This window comes from Eucyclogobius newberryi, unplaced genomic scaffold (assembly GCF_026437365.1).
Source record: "Eucyclogobius newberryi isolate DKJ021-1_F unplaced genomic scaffold, fEucNew1.0.hap1 SCAF_129, whole genome shotgun sequence".
Classification (NCBI taxonomy): Eukaryota; Metazoa; Chordata; class Actinopteri; order Gobiiformes; family Gobiidae; genus Eucyclogobius; species Eucyclogobius newberryi.
In genome coordinates this window covers 12,790-32,225 of record NW_027315756.1, presented here as the reverse complement: position 1 = coordinate 32,225, position 19,436 = coordinate 12,790, and the positions used below count along the sequence as shown (strand labels likewise).

Sequence of the window (19,436 nt, the reverse complement as noted above, 5' to 3'; positions counted from 1 at the left end):
TATAAATACTACTACTACTACTGCACCTGTGGACTACACACATATATAAATACTACTACTACTACTGCACCTGTGGACTACACACATATATAAATACTTCTACTACTACTGCACCTGTGGACTACACACATATATAAATACTACTTCTACTACTGCACCTGTGGACTACACACATATATAAATACTACTACTACTACTGCACCTGTGGACTACACACATATATAAATACTACTACTACTACTGCACCTGTGGACTACACACATATATAAATACTTCTACTACTACTGCACCTGTGGACTACACACATATATAAATACTTCTACTACTACTGCACCTGTGGACTACACACATATATAAATACTACTACTACTACTGCACCTGTGGACTACACATATATATAAATACTACTACTACTACTGCACCTGTGGACTACACACATATATAAATACTTCTACTACTACTGCACCTGTGGACTACACACATATATAAATACTTCTACTACTACTGCACCTGTGGACTACACACATATATAAATACTTCTACTACTACTGCACCTGTGGACTACACACATATATAAATACTACTACTACTACTGCACCTGTGGACTACACATATATATAAATACTACTACTACTACTGCACCTGTGGACTACACACATATATAAATACTACTACTACTACTGCACCTGTGGACTACACACATATATAAATACTACTTCTACTACTGCACCTGTGGACTACACACATATATAAATACTACTACTACTACTGCACCTGTGGACTACACACATATATAAATACTACTACTACTACTGCACCTGTGGACTACACACATATATAAATACTTCTACTACTACTGCACCTGTGGACTACACACATATATAAATACTTCTACTACTACTGCACCTGTGGACTACACACATATATAAATACTACTACTACTACTGCACCTGTGGACTACACATATATATAAATACTACTAATACTACTGCACCTGTGGACTACACACATATATAAATACTTCTACTACTACTGCACCTGTGGACTACACACATATATAAATACTTCTACTACTACTGCACCTGTGGACTACACACATATATAAATACTTCTACTACTACTGCACCTGTGGACTACACACATATATAAATACTACTACTACTACTGCACCTGTGGACTACACATATATATAAATACTACTACTACTACTGCACCTGTGGACTACACATATATATAAATACTACTACTACTACTGCACCTGTGGACTACACATATATATAAATACTACTACTACTACTGCACCTGTGGACTACACACATATATAAATACTACTACTACTACTGCACCTGTGGACTACACACATATATAAATACTACTACTACTACTGCACCTGTGGACTACACACATATATAAATACTACTACTACTACTGCACCTGTGGACTACACACATATATATAAATACTTCTCCTACTACTGCACCTGTGGACTACACATATATATAAATACTACTACTACTACTGCACCTGTGGACTACACATATATATAAATACTACTACTACTACTGCACCTGTGGACTACACATATATATAAATACTACTACTACTACTGCACCTGTGGACTACACATATATATAAATACTACTACTACTACTACCACTGCACCTGTGGACTACACACATATATAAATACTTCTACTACTACTGCACCTGTGGACTACACACATTTATAAATACTACTACTACTACTGCACCTGTGGACTACACACATATATAAATACTTCTACTACTACTGCACCTGTGGACTACACACATTTATAAATACTTCTACTACTACTGCACCTGTGGACTACACACATATATAAATACTTCTACTACTACTGCACCTGTGGCCTACACACATATATAAATACTTCTACTACTACTGCACCTGTGGACTACACACATATATAAATACTTCTACTACTACTGCACCTGTGGACTACACACATATATAAATACTTCTACTACTACTGCACCTGTGGACTACACACATATATAAATACTTCTACTACTGCACCTGTGGACTACACACATATATAAATACTACTACTACTACTGCACCTGTGGACTACACATATATATAAATACTACTACTACTACTGCACCTGTGGACTACACATATATATAAATACTACTACTACTACTGCACCTGTGGACTACACATATATATAAATACTACTACTACTACTGCACCTGTGGACTACACACATATATAAATACTACTACTACTACTGCACCTGTGGACTACACACATATATAAATACTTCTACTACTACTGCACCTGTGGACTACACACATATATAAATACTACTACTACTACTGCACCTGTGGACTACACACATATATAAATACTACTACTTCTACTGCACCTGTGGACTACACACATATATAAATACTACTACTACTACTGCACCTGTGGACTACACATATATATAAATACTACTACTACTACTGCACCTGTGGACTACACATATATATAAATACTACTACTACTACTACCACTGCACCTGTGGACTACACACATATATAAATACTTCTACTCCTACTGCACCTGTGGACTACACACATTTATAAATACTACTACTACTACTGCACCTGTGGACTACACACATATATAAATACTTCTACTACTACTGCACCTGTGGACTACACACATTTATAAATACTTCTACTACTACTGCACCTGTGGACTACACACATATATAAATACGTCTACTACTACTGCACCTGTGGCCTACACACATATATAAATACTTCTACTACTACTGCACCTGTGGACTACACACATATATAAATACTTCTACTACTACTGCACCTGTGGACTACACACATATATAAATACTTCTACTACTACTGCACCTGTGGACTACACACATATATAAATACTACTACTACTACTGCACCTGTGGACTACACACATATATAAATACTTCTACTACTACTGCACCTGTGGACTACACATATATATAAATACTACTACTACTACTGCACCTGTGGACTACACATATATATAAATACTACTACTACTACTACCACTGCACCTGTGGACTACACACATATATAAATACTTCTACTCCTACTGCACCTGTGGACTACACACATTTATAAATACTACTACTACTACTGCACCTGTGGACTACACACATATATAAATACTTCTACTACTACTGCACCTGTGGACTACACACATTTATAAATACTTCTACTACTACTGCACCTGTGGACTACACACATATATAAATACGTCTACTACTACTGCACCTGTGGCCTACACACATATATAAATACTTCTACTACTACTGCACCTGTGGACTACACACATATATAAATACTTCTACTACTACTGCACCTGTGGACTACACACATATATAAATACTTCTACTACTACTGCACCTGTGGACTACACACATATATAAATACTACTACTACTACTGCACCTGTGGACTACACACATATATAAATACTTCTACTACTACTGCACCTGTGGACTACACACATATATAAATACTTCTACTACTACTGCACCTGTGGACTACACACATATATAAATACTTCTACTACTACTGCACCTGTGGACTACACACATATATAAATACTACTACTACTACTGCACCTGTGGACTACACACATATATAAATACTTCTACTACTACTGCACCTGTGGACTACACACATATATAAATACTTCTACTACTACTGCACCTGTGGACTACACACATATATAAATACTTCTACTATTGCACCTGTGGACTACACACATATATAAATACTACTACTACTACTGCACCTGTGGACTACACATATATATAAATACTACTACTACTACTGCACCTGTGGACTACACATATATATAAATACTACTACTACTACTGCACCTGTGGACTACACATATATATAAATACTTCTACTACTACTGCACCTGTGGACTACACACATATATAAATACTTCTACTACTACTGCACCTGTGGACTACACACATATATAAATACTACTACTACTACTGCACCTGTGGACTACACATATATATAAATACTACTACTACTACTGCACCTGTGGACTACACATATATATAAATACTACTACTACTACTGCACCTGTGGACTACACATATATATAAATACTACTACTACTACTGCACCTGTGGACTACACACATATATAAATACTTCTACTACTACTGCACCTGTGGACTACACACATATATAAATACTACTACTACTACTGCACCTGTGGACTACACACATATATAAATACTACTACTACTACTGCACCTGTGGACTACACACATATATAAATACTACTACTACTACTGCACCTGTGGACTACACACATATATAAATACTTCTACTACTACTGCACCTGTGGACTACACACATATATAAATACTTCTACTACTACTGCACCTGTGGACTACACACATATATAAATACTACTACTACTACTGCACCTGTGGACTACACACATATATAAATACTACTACTACTTCTGCACCTGTGGACTACACACATATATAAATACTACTACTACTACTGCACCTGTGGACTACACACATATATAAATACTACTACTACTACTGCACCTGTGGACTACACACATATATAAATACTACTACTACTACTGCACCTGTGGACTACACACATATATAAATACTTCTACTACTACTGCACCTGTGGACTACACACATATATAAATACTTCTACTACTACTGCACCTGTGGACTACACATATATATAAATACTACTACTACTACTGCACCTGTGGACTACACACATTTATAAATACTTCTACTACTACTGCACCTGTGGACTACACATATATATAAATACTACTACTACTACTGCACCTGTGGACTTCACTACACACATATATAAATACTACTACTACTACTGCACCTTTGGACTTCACTACACACATGTATAAATACTTCTACTACGACCTGTAATAACATAGGTCCATCTTGAATATGTACAATTGTGATATATAAATAATATGTCAGCTTAAAATCATGTCTCTGAGTTTGAGTTGTTCTCGTTTCTCCTGTGGGATCCAGACGTCTCCTTCTCTCTCTCCGTCTGATGTTTGCTCTCGTAAAGCGTTTCATGTTTTCATAAAGTCTGTGACGGAGATAAACGAGGCTTTGAGCTTCAGAACGAGTCACATGGAGGTGTTTCCTGGAGCTGCACCAGACGCACGTTTCTGCCATGTTTCAATTACTTTTCTGACAGCATCATTTTAGTCTCTTTCTCCCCCCTCTCCCCCTATTTATGTCTCCCCCCTCTTCTCCCTCCCCCCTCTTTACCTCTCTCCCCTATCTCCCCTCTCTCTCCCCTTTCCTCTCTCTCCCCCCTCTCCTCTCTCTCTCCCCTCTCTCCTCTCTCTCCCCCCTCTCTCCCCCTCTCTCTCCCCTTTCCTCTCTCTCCCCCCTCTCCTCTCTCTCTCCCCTCTCCCCTCTCCTCTCTCTCCCCCCTCTCCCCTCTCTCCCCCTCTTTCTCTCCTCTCCTCCCTCTCCCCTCTCCCCCCTCTCCTCCCTCTCCCCCTCTCTACCTCTCTCATGTCCTTGATCTTGGAGCCTCCTTTCCCGATCAGAGAGCCGCACTGACTGGCCGGGACCACCAGCCTCAGGGTCACGGGGGGTTTACTGGGGGCGGGGCTGTTACTCATCGAGTTCAGGATGTCCTGGAACACAAGCAGAACAACAGAGAGAAGTGTGTGAAACGTCTGCTTTGGGTTTGTGAAAGGAGAGTGTCACCTCCCGCAGATGTCGCCTCCCGCAGGTGTCGCCTCCCGCAGGTGTCACCTCCCGCAGGTGTCACCTCCCGCAGGTGTCACCTCCCGCAGGTGTCGCCTCCCGCAGGTGTCGCCTCCCGCAGGTGTCGCCTCCCGCAGGTGTCGCCTCCCGCAGGTGTCACTTCCCGCAGGTGTCGCCTCCCGCAGGTGTCACGTCCCGCAGGTGTCACACTCGCGCAGGTGTCACACTCCCGCAGGTGTCACCTTCCGCAGGTGTCACACTCGTGCAGGTGTCAGACTCGCGCAGGTGTCAGACTCGCGCAGGTGTCACACTCGTGCAGGTGTCACACTCGCGCAGGTGTCACCTCCCGCAGGTGTCACCTCCCGCAGGTGTCACACTCGCGCAGGTGTCACACTCGCGCAGGTGTCACACTCGCGCAGGTGTCACACTCGCGCAGGTGTCAGACTCGCGCAGGTGTCAGACTCGCGCAGGTGTCACCTCCCGCAGGTGTCACCTCCCGCAGGTGTCACCTCCCGCAGGTGTCACCTCCCGCAGGTGTCACCTCCCGCAGGTGTCACACTCGCGCAGGTGTCACACTCCCGCAGGTGTCACCTTCCGCAGGTGTCACACTCGTGCAGGTGTCAGACTCGCGCAGGTGTCACACTCGCGCAGGTGTCACACTCGCGCAGGTGTCACACTCGCGCAGGTGTCACACTCGCGCAGGTGTCACCTCCCGCAGGTGTCACCTCCCGCAGGTGTCAGACTCCCGCAGGTGTCAGACTCCCGCAGGTGTCGCCTCCCGCAGGTGTCACCTCCCGCAGGTGTCACCTCCCGCAGGTGTCACCTCCCGCAGGTGTCACCTCCCGCAGGTGTCACACTCGCGCAGGTGTCACACTCCCGCAGGTGTCACCTTCCGCAGGTGTCACACTCGTGCAGGTGTCAGACTCGCGCAGGTGTCACACTTGCGCAGGTGTCACACTCGCGCAGGTGTCACACTCGCGCAGGTGTCACCTCCCGCAGGTGTCACACTCGCGCAGGTGTCAGACTCGCGCAGGTGTCACACTCGCGCAGGTGTCACACTCGCGCAGGTGTCACGCTCGCGCAGGTGTCACGCTCGCGCAGGTGTCACGCTCGCGCAGGTGTCACACTCGCGCAGGTGTCACACTCGCGCAGGTGTCACACTCGCGCAGGTGTCAGACTCGCGCAGGTGTCAGACTCGCGCAGGTGTCACCTCCCGCAGGTGTCACCTCCCGCAGGTGTCACCTCCCGCAGGTGTCACCTCCCGCAGGTGTCACCTCCCGCAGGTGTCACACTCGCGCAGGTGTCACACTCGCGCAGGTGTCAGACTCGCGCAGGTGTCACCTCCCGCAGGTGTCACCTCCCGCAGGTGTCACCTCCCGCAGGTGTCACCTCCCGCAGGTGTCACCTCCCGCAGGTGTCACACTCGCGCAGGTGTCACACTCCCGCAGGTGTCACCTTCCGCAGGTGTCACACTCGTGCAGGTGTCAGACTCGCGCAGGTGTCACACTTGCGCAGGTGTCACACTCGCGCAGGTGTCACACTCGCGCAGGTGTCACCTCCCGCAGGTGTCACCTCCCGCAGGTGTCGCCTCCCGCAGGTGTCAGACTCGTGCAGGTGTCAGACTCGTGCAGGTGTCAGACTCGTGCAGGTGTCAGACTCGTGCAGGTGTCACACTCGCGCAGGTGTCACACTCGCGCAGGTGTCAGACTCGCGCAGGTGTCAGACTCGCGCAGGTGTCAGACTCGCGCAGGTGTCAGACTCGCGCAGGTGTCACACTCGCGCAGGTGTCACACTCGCGCAGGTGTCACACTCGCGCAGGTGTCACACTCGCGCAGGTGTCAGACTCGCGCAGGTGTCAGACTCGCGCAGGTGTCACACTCGCGCAGGTGTCACACTCGCGCAGGTGTCACACTCGTGCAGGTGTCACACTCGCGCAGGTGTCACACTCGCGCAGGTGTCAGACTCGTGCAGGTGTCAGACTCGCGCAGGTGTCAGACTCGCGCAGGTGTCACACTCGCGCAGGTGTCACACTCGCGCAGGTGTCACACTCGTGCAGGTGTCACACTCGCGCAGGTGTCACACTCGCGCAGGTGTCAGACTCGCGCAGGTGTCAGACTCGCGCAGGTGTCACACTCGCGCAGGTGTCACACTCGCGCAGGTGTCACACTCGCGCAGGTGTCACACTCGTGCAGGTGTCAGTGTTGGTCAGACTCGTACCTCCTCAAACTTGTGGGCGATCATGGCGAAGGCCTTGAAGATTGTGTCCGTGGGGCCGGTGATGGTGACGATTCTCTCGGGACAGTTTCCCTCTGAGATGTTTATCCGAGCTCCGCTCTGACACAAACAGAGGGTCAAAGGTCACGCTCTGACACAAACCACACGCTAGACTCCACAGAGGGTCAAAGGTCACGCTCCGACACAAACCACACGCTAGACTCCACAGAGGGTCAAAGGTCACACTCTGACACAAACCACACGCTAGACTCCACAGAGGGTCAAAGGTCACGCTCTGACACAAACGTCACGATAGACTCCACAGAGGGTCAAAGGTCACGCTCTGACACAAACGTCACGTTAGACTCCACAGAGGGCAAAAGGTCACGCTCTGACACAAACCACACGTTAGATTCCACAGAGGGTCAAAGGTCACATTCTGACACAAACCACACGTTAGACTCCACAGAGGGTCAAAGGTCACGCTCTGACACAAACGTCACGTTAGACTCCACAGAGGGTCAAAGGTCACGCTCTGACACGTTAGACTCCACAGAGGGTCAAAGGTCACATTCTGACACAAACGTCACGTTAGACTCCACAGAGGGCCAAAGGTCACGCTCTGACACAAACCATACGTTAGACTCCACAGAGGGTCAAAGGTCACGCTCTGACACAAACGTCACGTTAGACTCCACAGAGGGCCAAAGGTCACATTCTGACACAAACGTCACGTTAGACTCCACAGAGGGTCAAAGGTCACGCTCTGACACAAACCATACGTTAGACTCCACAGAGGGTCAAAGGTCACGCTCTGACACAAACGTCACGTTAGACTCCACAGAGGGCCAAAGGTCACATTCTGACACAAACGTCACGTTAGACTCCACAGAGGGCCAAAGGTCACGCTCTGACACAAACCATACGTTAGACTCCACAGAGGGTCAAAGGTCACATTCTGACACAAACCATACGTTAGACTCCACAGAGGGTCAAAGGTCACGCTCTGACACAAACACCACGTTAGATTCCACAGAGGGTCAAAGGTCACGCTCTGACACAAACGTCACGTTAGACTCCACAGAGGGCCAAAGGTCACGCTCTGACACAAACCATACGTTAGATTCCACAGAGGGTCAAAGGTCACATTCTGACACAAACCACACGTTAGACTCCACAGAGGGTCAAAGGTCACGCTCTGACACAAACACCACGTTAGATTCCACAGAGGGTCAAAGGTCACGCTCTGACACAAACGTCACGTTAGACTCCACAGAGGGTCAAAGGTCACGCTCTGACACAAACCACACGCTAGACTCCACAGAGGGTCAAAGGTCACGCTCTGCCTGTCGCACTCACCTCCTCGCGCATCTTCTTCACACTTTCCCCCTTCTGAAATGACAAAAGAGCGTTTGTGTCGAGCTCGTGCTCGTGCTATCCCAGCATGCACCTGCGGTGCTATCCCAGCATGCACCTGCAGTGCTATCCCAGCATGCACCTGCAGTGCTATCCCAGCATGCAATATAATATAATATAATATAATATAATATAATATAATATAATACACTACACTATATAATGTATATAAATAATATAATATAATATAGTATAATATAATACAATATAATATAATATAATATAATATAGTATAATATAATATAATATAATGTAGTATAATATAATATAATATAATATAATATAATATCTTTACCTTTCCGATGATGCTGCCCACTTCCTGTGGATGAAGCAGAAAAAGAGTGAAACTGACCAGTGGGCGTGTCCTGGGTCATGGGGACGAACAGCACCAAAGCTGAAGCAAGAGTGGGCGGGGCTTTTTCACAGACAGGCGGGGCTTATGCAAAAGTAGGCGGGGCTTGTAGACAGGTGGGAGTGGCTTATGTATTATTAATTCATTATTACGTTGAAGTTATTTTACGAGTACTTTAATGTGTTCATCTGCTCTCTGTCGCCCCCTGTGGACAACATCCTACATCCTATGAACATGTGAACATCCTATGAACATGTGAACATCCTATGAACATGTGAACATCCTATGAACATGTGTGCATCCTATGAACATGTGTGCATCCTATGAACATGTGAACATCCTATGAACATGTGTGCATCCTATGAACATGTGAACATCCTATGAACATGTGAACATCCTATGAACATGTATACATCCTATGAACATGTGAACATCCTATGAACATGTGTGCATCCTATGAACATGTGTGCATCCTATGAACATGTGAACATCCTATGAACATGTGTGCATCCTATGAACAAGTATACATCCTATGAACATGTGAACATCCTATGAACATGTGTGCATCCTATGAACATGTATACATCCTATGAACATGTGAACATCCTATGAACATGTGTGCATCCTATGAACATGTGAACATCCTATGAACATGTGTGCATCCTATGAACATGTGTGCATAATATGAACATGTGTGCATCCTATGAACATGTGTGCATCCTATGAACATGTGTGCATCCTATGAACATGTGTGCATCCTATGAACATGTGTGCATCCTATGAACATGTGTGCATCCTATGAACATGTGAACATCCTATGAACATGTGAACATCCTATGAACATGTGTGCATCCTATGAACATGTGTGCATCCTATGAACATGTGTGCATAATATGAACATGTGTGCATCCTATGAACATGTGTGCATCCTATGAACATGTGTGCATCCTATGAACATGTGAACATCATATGAACATGTGTGCATCCTATGAACATGTGTGCATCCTATGAACATGTGTGCATCCTATGAACATGTGTGCATCCTATGAACATGTGAACATCCTATGAACATGTGAACATCCTATGAACATGTGAACATCCTATGAACATGTGTGCATCCTATGAACATGTGAACATCCTATGAACATGTGTGCATCCTATGAACATGTGTGCATCCTAGGAACATGTGTGCATCCTATGAACATCCTATGAACATGTGAACATCCTATGAACATGTGAACATCCTATGAACATGTGAACATCCTATTAACATGTGAACATCCTATGAACATGTGTGCATCCTATGAACATGTGTGCATCCTATGAACATGTGAACATCCTATGAACATGTGTGCATCCTATGAACATGTGAACATCCTATGAACATGTGTGCATAATATGAACATGTGTGCATCCTATGAACATGTGTGCATCCTATGAACATGTGAACATCCTATGAACATGTGAACATCCTATGAACATGTGAACATCCTATGAACATGTGTGCATCCTATGAACATGTGCACATCCTATGAACATGTGTGCATCCTATGAACATGTGTACATCCTATGAACATGTGAACATCCTATGAACATGTGTGCATCCTATGAACATGTGTACATCCTATGAACATGTGTGCATCCTATGAACATGTGTGCATCCTATGAACATGTGTGCATCCTATGAACATGTGTACATCCTATGAACATGTGTGCATCCTATGAACATGTGTGCATCCTATGAACATGTGTGCATAATATGAACATGTGTGCATCCTATGAACATGTGTGCATCCTATGAACATGTGTGCATCCTATGAACATGTGTGCATCCTATGAACATGTGTGCATCCTATGAACATGTGACCATCATATGAACATGTGTGCATCCTACGAACATGTGTGCATCCTATGAACATGTGTGCATCCTGTGAACATGTGTGCATCCTATGAACATGTGAACATCCTATGAACATGTGAACATCCTATGAACATCCTATGAACATGTGATCACCCTATGAACATGTGAACATCCAATGAACATGTGTGCATCCTATGAACATGTGAACATCCTATGAACATGTGTGCATCCTATGAACATGTGTGCATCCTATGAACATGTGTGCATCCTATGAACATGTGAACATCCTATGAACATGTGAACATCCTATGAACATGTGTGCATCCTATGAACATGTGTGCATCCTATGAACATGTGTGCATAATATGAACATGTGTGCATCCTATGAACATGTGTGCATCCTATGAACATGTGTGCATCCTATGAACATGTGTGCATCCTATGAACATGTGTGCATAATATGAACATGTGACCATCATATGAACATGTGTGCATCCTATGAACATGTGTGCATCCTACGAACATGTGTGCATCCTATGAACATGTGTGCATCCTGTGAACATGTGTGCATCCTATGAACATGTGAACATCCTATGAACATGTGAACATCCTATGAACATGTGTGCATCCTATGAACATGTGTGCATCCTATGAACATGTGTGCATAATATGAACATGTGTGCATCCTATGAACATGTGTGCATCCTATGAACATGTGTGCATCCTATGAACATGTGTGCATCCTATGAACATGTGTGCATCCTATGAACATGTGCACATCCTATGAACATGTGTGCATCCTATGAACATGTGTACATCCTATGAACATGTGAACATCCTATGAACATGTATACATCCTATGAACATGTGAACATCCTATGAACATGTGTGCATCCTATGAACATGTGTGCATCCTATGAACATGTGAACATCCTATGAACATGTGTGCATCCTATGAACATGTGTGCATCCTATGAACATGTGCACATCCTATGAACATGTGTGCATCCTATGAACATGTGTACATCCTATGAACATGTGTGCATCCTATGAACATGTGTGCATAATATGAACATGTGTGCATCCTATGAACATGTGTGCATCCTATGAACATGTGTGCATCCTATGAACATGTGTGCATCCTATGAACATCCTATGAACATGTGATCACCCTATGAACATGTGAACATCCTATGAACATGTGTACATCCTATGAACATGTGTGCATCCTATGAACATGTGAACATCCTATGAACATGTGTGCATCCTATGAACATGTGTGCATCCTATGAACATGTGAACATCCTATGAACATGTGAACATCCTATGAACATGTGAACATCCTATGAACATGTGTGCATCCTATAAACATGTGTACATCCTATGAACATGTGAACATCCTATGAACATATGTACATCCTATGAACATGTGTGCATCCTATGAACATGTGAACATCCTATGAACATGTGTGCATCCTATGAACATGTGTACATCCTATGAACATGTGAACATCCTATGAACATGTGAACATCCTATGAACATGTGAACATCCTATGAACATGTGTGCATCCTATGAACATGTGCACATCCTATGAACATGTGTGCATCCTATGAACATGTGTACATCCTATGAACATGTGAACATCCTATGAACATGTGTGCATCCTATGAACATGTGTACATCCTATGAACATGTGTGCATCCTATGAACATGTGTGCATCCTATGAACATGTGTGCATCCTATGAACATGTGTACATCCTATGAACATGTGTGCATCCTATGAACATGTGTGCATCCTATGAACATGTGTGCATAATATGAACATGTGTGCATCCTATGAACATGTGTGCATCCTATGAACATGTGTGCATCCTATGAACATGTGTGCATCCTATGAACATGTGTGCATCCTATGAACATGTGACCATCATATGAACATGTGTGCATCCTACGAACATGTGTGCATCCTATGAACATGTGTGCATCCTGTGAACATGTGTGCATCCTATGAACATGTGAACATCCTATGAACATGTGAACATCCAATGAACATGTGTGCATCCTATGAACATGTGAACATCCTATGAACATGTGTGCATCCTATGAACATGTGTGCATCCTATGAACATGTGTGCATCCTATGAACATGTGAACATCCTATGAACATGTGAACATCCTATGAACATGTGTGCATCCTATGAACATGTGTGCATCCTATGAACATGTGTGCATAATATGAACATGTGTGCATCCTATGAACATGTGTGCATCCTATGAACATGTGTGCATCCTATGAACATGTGTGCATCCTATGAACATGTGTGCATAATATGAACATGTGACCATCATATGAACATGTGTGCATCCTATGAACATGTGTGCATCCTACGAACATGTGTGCATCCTATGAACATGTGTGCATCCTGTGAACATGTGTGCATCCTATGAACATGTGAACATCCTATGAACATGTGAACATCCTATGAACATGTGTGCATCCTATGAACATGTGAACATCCTATGAACATGTGTGCATCCTATGAACATGTGTGCATCCTATGAACATGTGTGCATCCTATGAACATGTGAACATCCTATGAACATGTGAACATCCTATGAACATGTGTGCATCCTATGAACATGTGTGCATCCTATGAACATGTGTGCATCCTATGAACATGTGAACATCCTATGAACATGTGAACATCCTATGAACATGTGTGCATCCTATGAACATGTGTGCATCCTATGAACATGTGTGCATCCTATGAACATGTGAACATCCTATGAACATGTGAACATCCTATGAACATGTGTGCATCCTATGAACATGTGTGCATCCTATGAACATGTGAACATCCTATGAACATGTGTGCATCCTATGAACATGTATACATCCTATGAACATGTGAACATCCTATGAACATGTGTGCATCCTATGAACATGTGTGCATCCTATGAACATGTGAACATCCTATGAACATGTGTGCATCCTATGAACATCTATACATCCTATGAACATGTGAACATCCTATGAACATGTGTGCATCCTATGAACATGTATACATCCTATGAACATGTGAACATCCTATGAACATGTGTGCATCCTATGAACATGTGTGCATCCTATGAACATGTGAACATCCTATGAACATGTGTGCATCCTATGAACATGTATACATCCTATGAACATGTGAACATCCTATGAACATGTGTGCATCCTATGAACATGTGTGCATCCTATGAACATGTGAACATCCTATGAACATGTGAACATCCTATGAACATGTGTGCATAATATGAACATGTGTGCATCCTATGAACATGTGTGCATCCTATGAACATGTGTGCATCCTATGAACATGTGTGCATCCTATGAACATGTGAACATCCTATGAACATGTGAACATCCTATGAACATGTGTGCATAATATGAACATGTGTGCATCCTATGAACATGTGAACATCCTATGAACATGTGAACATCCTATGAACATGTGTGCATCCTATGAACATGTGTGCATCCTATGAACATGTGTGCATAATATGAACATGTGTGCATCCTATGAACATGTGTGCATCCTATGAACATGTGTGCATCCTATGAACATGTGAACATCATATGAACATGTGTGCATCCTATGAACATGTGTGCATCCTATGAACATGTGTGCATCCTATGAACATGTGTGCATCCTATGAACATGTGAACATCCTATGAACATGTGAACATCCTATGAACATGTGAACATCCTATGAACATGTGTGCATCCTATGAACATGTGAACATCCTATGAACATGTGTGCATCCTATGAACATGTGTGCATCCTATGAACATGTGTGCATCCTATGAACATCCTATGAACATGTGAACATCCTATGAACATGTGAATATCCTATGAACATGTGAACATCCTATTAACATGTGAACATCCTATGAACATGTGTGCATCCTATGAACATGTGAACATCCTATGAACATGTGTGCATCCTATGAACATGTGAACATCCTATGAACATGTGTGCATAATATGAACATGTGTGCATCTTATGAACATGTGTGCATCCTATGAACATGTGAACATCCTATGAACATGTGTGCATAATATGAACATGTGTGCATCCTATGAACATGTGTGCATCCTATGAACATGTGTGCATCCTATGAACATGTGAACATCCTATGAACATGTGAACATCCTATGAACATGTGTGCATCCTATGAACATGTGTGCATCCTATGAACATGTGTGCATAATATGAACATGTGTGCATCCTATGAACATGTGTGCATCCTATGAACATGTGTGCATCCTATGAACATGTGTGCATCCTATGAACATCCTATGAACATGTGATCACCCTATGAACATGTGAACATCCTATGAACATGTGTACATCCTATGAACATGTGTGCATCCTATGAACATGTGAACATCCTATGAACATGTGTGCATCCTATGAACATGTGTGCATCCTATGAACATGTGAACATCCTATGAACATGTGAACATCCTATGAACATGTGAACATCCTATGAACATGTGTGCATCCTATAAACATGTGTACATCCTATGAACATGTGAACATCCTATGAACATATGTACATCCTATGAACATGTGTGCATCCTATGAACATGTGAACATCCTATGAACATGTGTGCATCCTATGAACATGTGTACATCCTATGAACATGTGAACATCCTATGAACATATGTACATCCTATGAACATGTGAACATCCTATGAACATGTGAACATCCTATGAACATGTGAACATCCTATGAACATGTGAACATCCTATGAACATGTGTGCATCCTATGAACATGTGCACATCCTATGAACATGTGTGCATCCTATGAACATGTGTGCATCCTATGAACATGTGTACATCCTATGAACATGTGTGCATAATATGAACATGTGTGCATCCTATGACCATGTGTGCATAATATGAACATGTGTGCATCCTATGAACATGTGTGCATCCTATGAACATGTGTGCATCCTATGAACATGTGTGCATCCTATGAACATGTGAACATCATATGAACATGTGTGCATCCTACGAACATGTGTGCATCCTATGAACATGTGTGCATCCTATGAACATGTGTGCATCCTATGAACATGTGAACATCCTATGAACATGTGAGCATCCTATGAACATGTGAACATCCTATGAACATGTGTGCATCCTATGAACATGTGAACATCCTATGAACATGTGTGCATCCTATGAACATGTGTGCATCCTATGAACATGTGTGCATCCTATGAACATCCTATGAACATGTGTGCATCCTATGAACATCCTATGAACATGTGTGCATCCTATGAACATCCTATGAACATGTGAACATCCTATGAACATGTGAACATCCTATGAACATGTGAACATCCTATGAACATGTGAACATCCTATGAACATGTGTGCATCCTATGAACATGTGTGCATCCTATGAACATGTGTGCATAATATGAACATCCTATGAACATGTGTGCATCCTATGAACATCCTATGAACATGTGAACATCCTATGAACATGTGAACATCCTATGAACATGTGAACATCCTATGAACATGTGAACATCCTATGAACATGTGTGCATCCTATGAACATGTGAACATCCTATGAACATGTGTGCATAATATGAACATGTGTGCATCCTATGAACATGTGTGCATCCTATGAACATGTGAACATCCTATGAACATGTGTGCATCCTATGAACATGTGAACATCCTATGAACATGTGAACATCCTATGAACATGTGTGCATCCTATGAACATGTGTGCATCCTATGAACATGTGAACATCCTATGAACATGTGAACATCCTATGAACATGTGTGCATCCTATGAACATGTGTGCATCCTATGAACATGTGTGCATAATATGAACATGTGTGCATCCTATGAACATGTGTGCATCCTATGAACATGTGAACATCCTATGAACATGTGAACATCCTATGAACATGTGAACATCCTATGAACATGTGTGCATCCTATGAACATGTGTGCATCCTATGAACATGTGTGCATCCTATGAACATGTGAACATCCTATGAACATGTGTGCATCCTATGAATATGTGTGCATCCTATGAACATGTGTGCATCCTATGAACATATGTGCATCCTATGAACATGTGAACATCCTATGAACATGTGAACATCCTATGAACATGTGTGCATCCTATGAACATGTGAGCATCCTATGAACATGTGAACATCCTATGAACATGTGTACATCCTATGAACATGTGAACATCCTATGAACATGTGAACATCCTATGAACATGTGAACATCCTATGAACATGTGAACATCCTATCCAACAACTTTCTTTTAATTGTTCTGATTAATCTTCTTTCACTTCTCCGGGTCGCGGGGTCGCGGGGGCCAGGTTGCGGGGGACGGGTCGCGGGGTTGCGGGTTCACCGGGTCGTGGGGGCCAGGTCGCCGGGTCGCGCGGGGGCCGGGTTGCGGGGGCCAGGTCGGGGGGTTGCGGGGGCCATGTCGCGGGTCGCGCGGGGGGCCAGGTCGCCGGGTCGCGCAGGGGCCGGGTCGCGCGGGGGCCAGGTTGCGGGGGCCAGGTCGCGGGGGCCATGTCGCGGGGGCCATGTCGCGGGGGCCGGGTCGCGCGGGGGCCGGGTTGCGGGGCCAGGTCGCGGGGGCCAGGTCGCCGGGTCGTGCGGGGGCCAGGTTGCGGGGGCCAGGTCGCAGGGTCGCGGGGGCCATGTCGCGGGGTCGCCGGGTCGCGGGGGCCGGGTCGCGCGGGGGCCGGGTTGCGGTGGCCAGGTCGCGGGGTCGCGGGGGCCATGTCGCGGGGTCGCGAGTTCGCCGGGTCATGGGGGCCAGGTCGCCGGGTCGCGGGGGCCGGGTCGCGGGGGCCGGGTCGCGCGGGGGCCGGGTTGCGGGGGCCGGGTTGCGGGGGCCAGGTCGCGGGGTTGCGGGGGCCATGTCGCGGGTTCACGGGGTCGCGGGTTCGCGGGGGCCGGGTCGCGGGGGCAGCAGTCTAAGCAGGGACTCCCAGACCTCCCCCTCCCCACAACTTCCTCCTAGGCGTTCCCAGGCCGAGAACCATAGTCCCTCCAGCGTGTCCTGGGTCTTTCGAGGCCCCGACATCTGTTCCGGAGCCCAGGAGGCTGGAGGAGCAGCGGCTCTACTCCGAGCTCCCGCCCTGTGACTGAGCTCCTCCCCCTGTCTCTAAGGGAGTGCCCAGCCACCCGGGGGAGGATCTTGTCATTTGGGTCATTAAAGCTCATGACCATAGGTGAGGTCAGAACCCAGAGTGACCCGTAAATCCAGAGCTTTGTCTTTAAACTCAGCTCCTTCTGATTGGTCCATGCAGGAATTATAATCTGTTGCAAAAATGTGGAGCTAAGATTTTGACAAAATGAAAATAATGCACAAATATTCACATATTTGAGGTTCACCTTCCCGTGCATGAGGAGGCGGAGCGTTAGGGTCACGTTCAGACCCGCCTCCGCCTGACCTTTGGTCTGATCCATCCAGACCAGATCCTGGAGAAGATCCCGGGGAGGAGCCTGGGGAGGAGCCTGGAGTAGATCCGGGGGAGGAGCTTGGATCAGATCTTGGGGGCGGAGCTTGGATCAGATCTTGGGGGCGGAGCTTGGATCAGATCTTGGGGGCGGAGCTTGGATCAGATCTTGGGGGCGGAGCTTGGATCAGATCTTGGGGGCGGAGCTGATCACCTGCAGAAAAGCACACAGTTGTTTAGAAGAACAGAAGAAAACATGTCGGCTGGAGACATCGTGAGACGTTTGGACAGA

General features: G+C 44.9%; 1 protein-coding gene across 2 annotated transcripts in view; it reads right to left on the bottom strand.

The window, feature by feature from the left end:
* LOC140357558 (poly(rC)-binding protein 3) overlaps positions 1–19,224 on the bottom strand; it is a 35,353-nt gene extending 16,129 nt beyond the window's left edge. For both annotated transcript variants that reach the window (XM_072442083.1, XM_072442082.1), the window contains exons 1-5: positions 19,080–19,224; positions 9,712–9,735; positions 9,360–9,392; positions 8,004–8,120; positions 5,582–5,713 (exon numbers count right to left, since the gene is read on the bottom strand). In XM_072442083.1, the coding sequence (XP_072298184.1) occupies positions 5,582–5,713; positions 8,004–8,120; positions 9,360–9,392; positions 9,712–9,735; positions 19,080–19,154 (381 nt within the window). In that variant the 5' untranslated portion in view covers positions 19,155–19,224. The remainder of the gene's footprint in view (positions 1–5,581; positions 5,714–8,003; positions 8,121–9,359; positions 9,393–9,711; positions 9,736–19,079) is intronic.
* Positions 19,225–19,436: the final 212 nt, after the last annotated feature.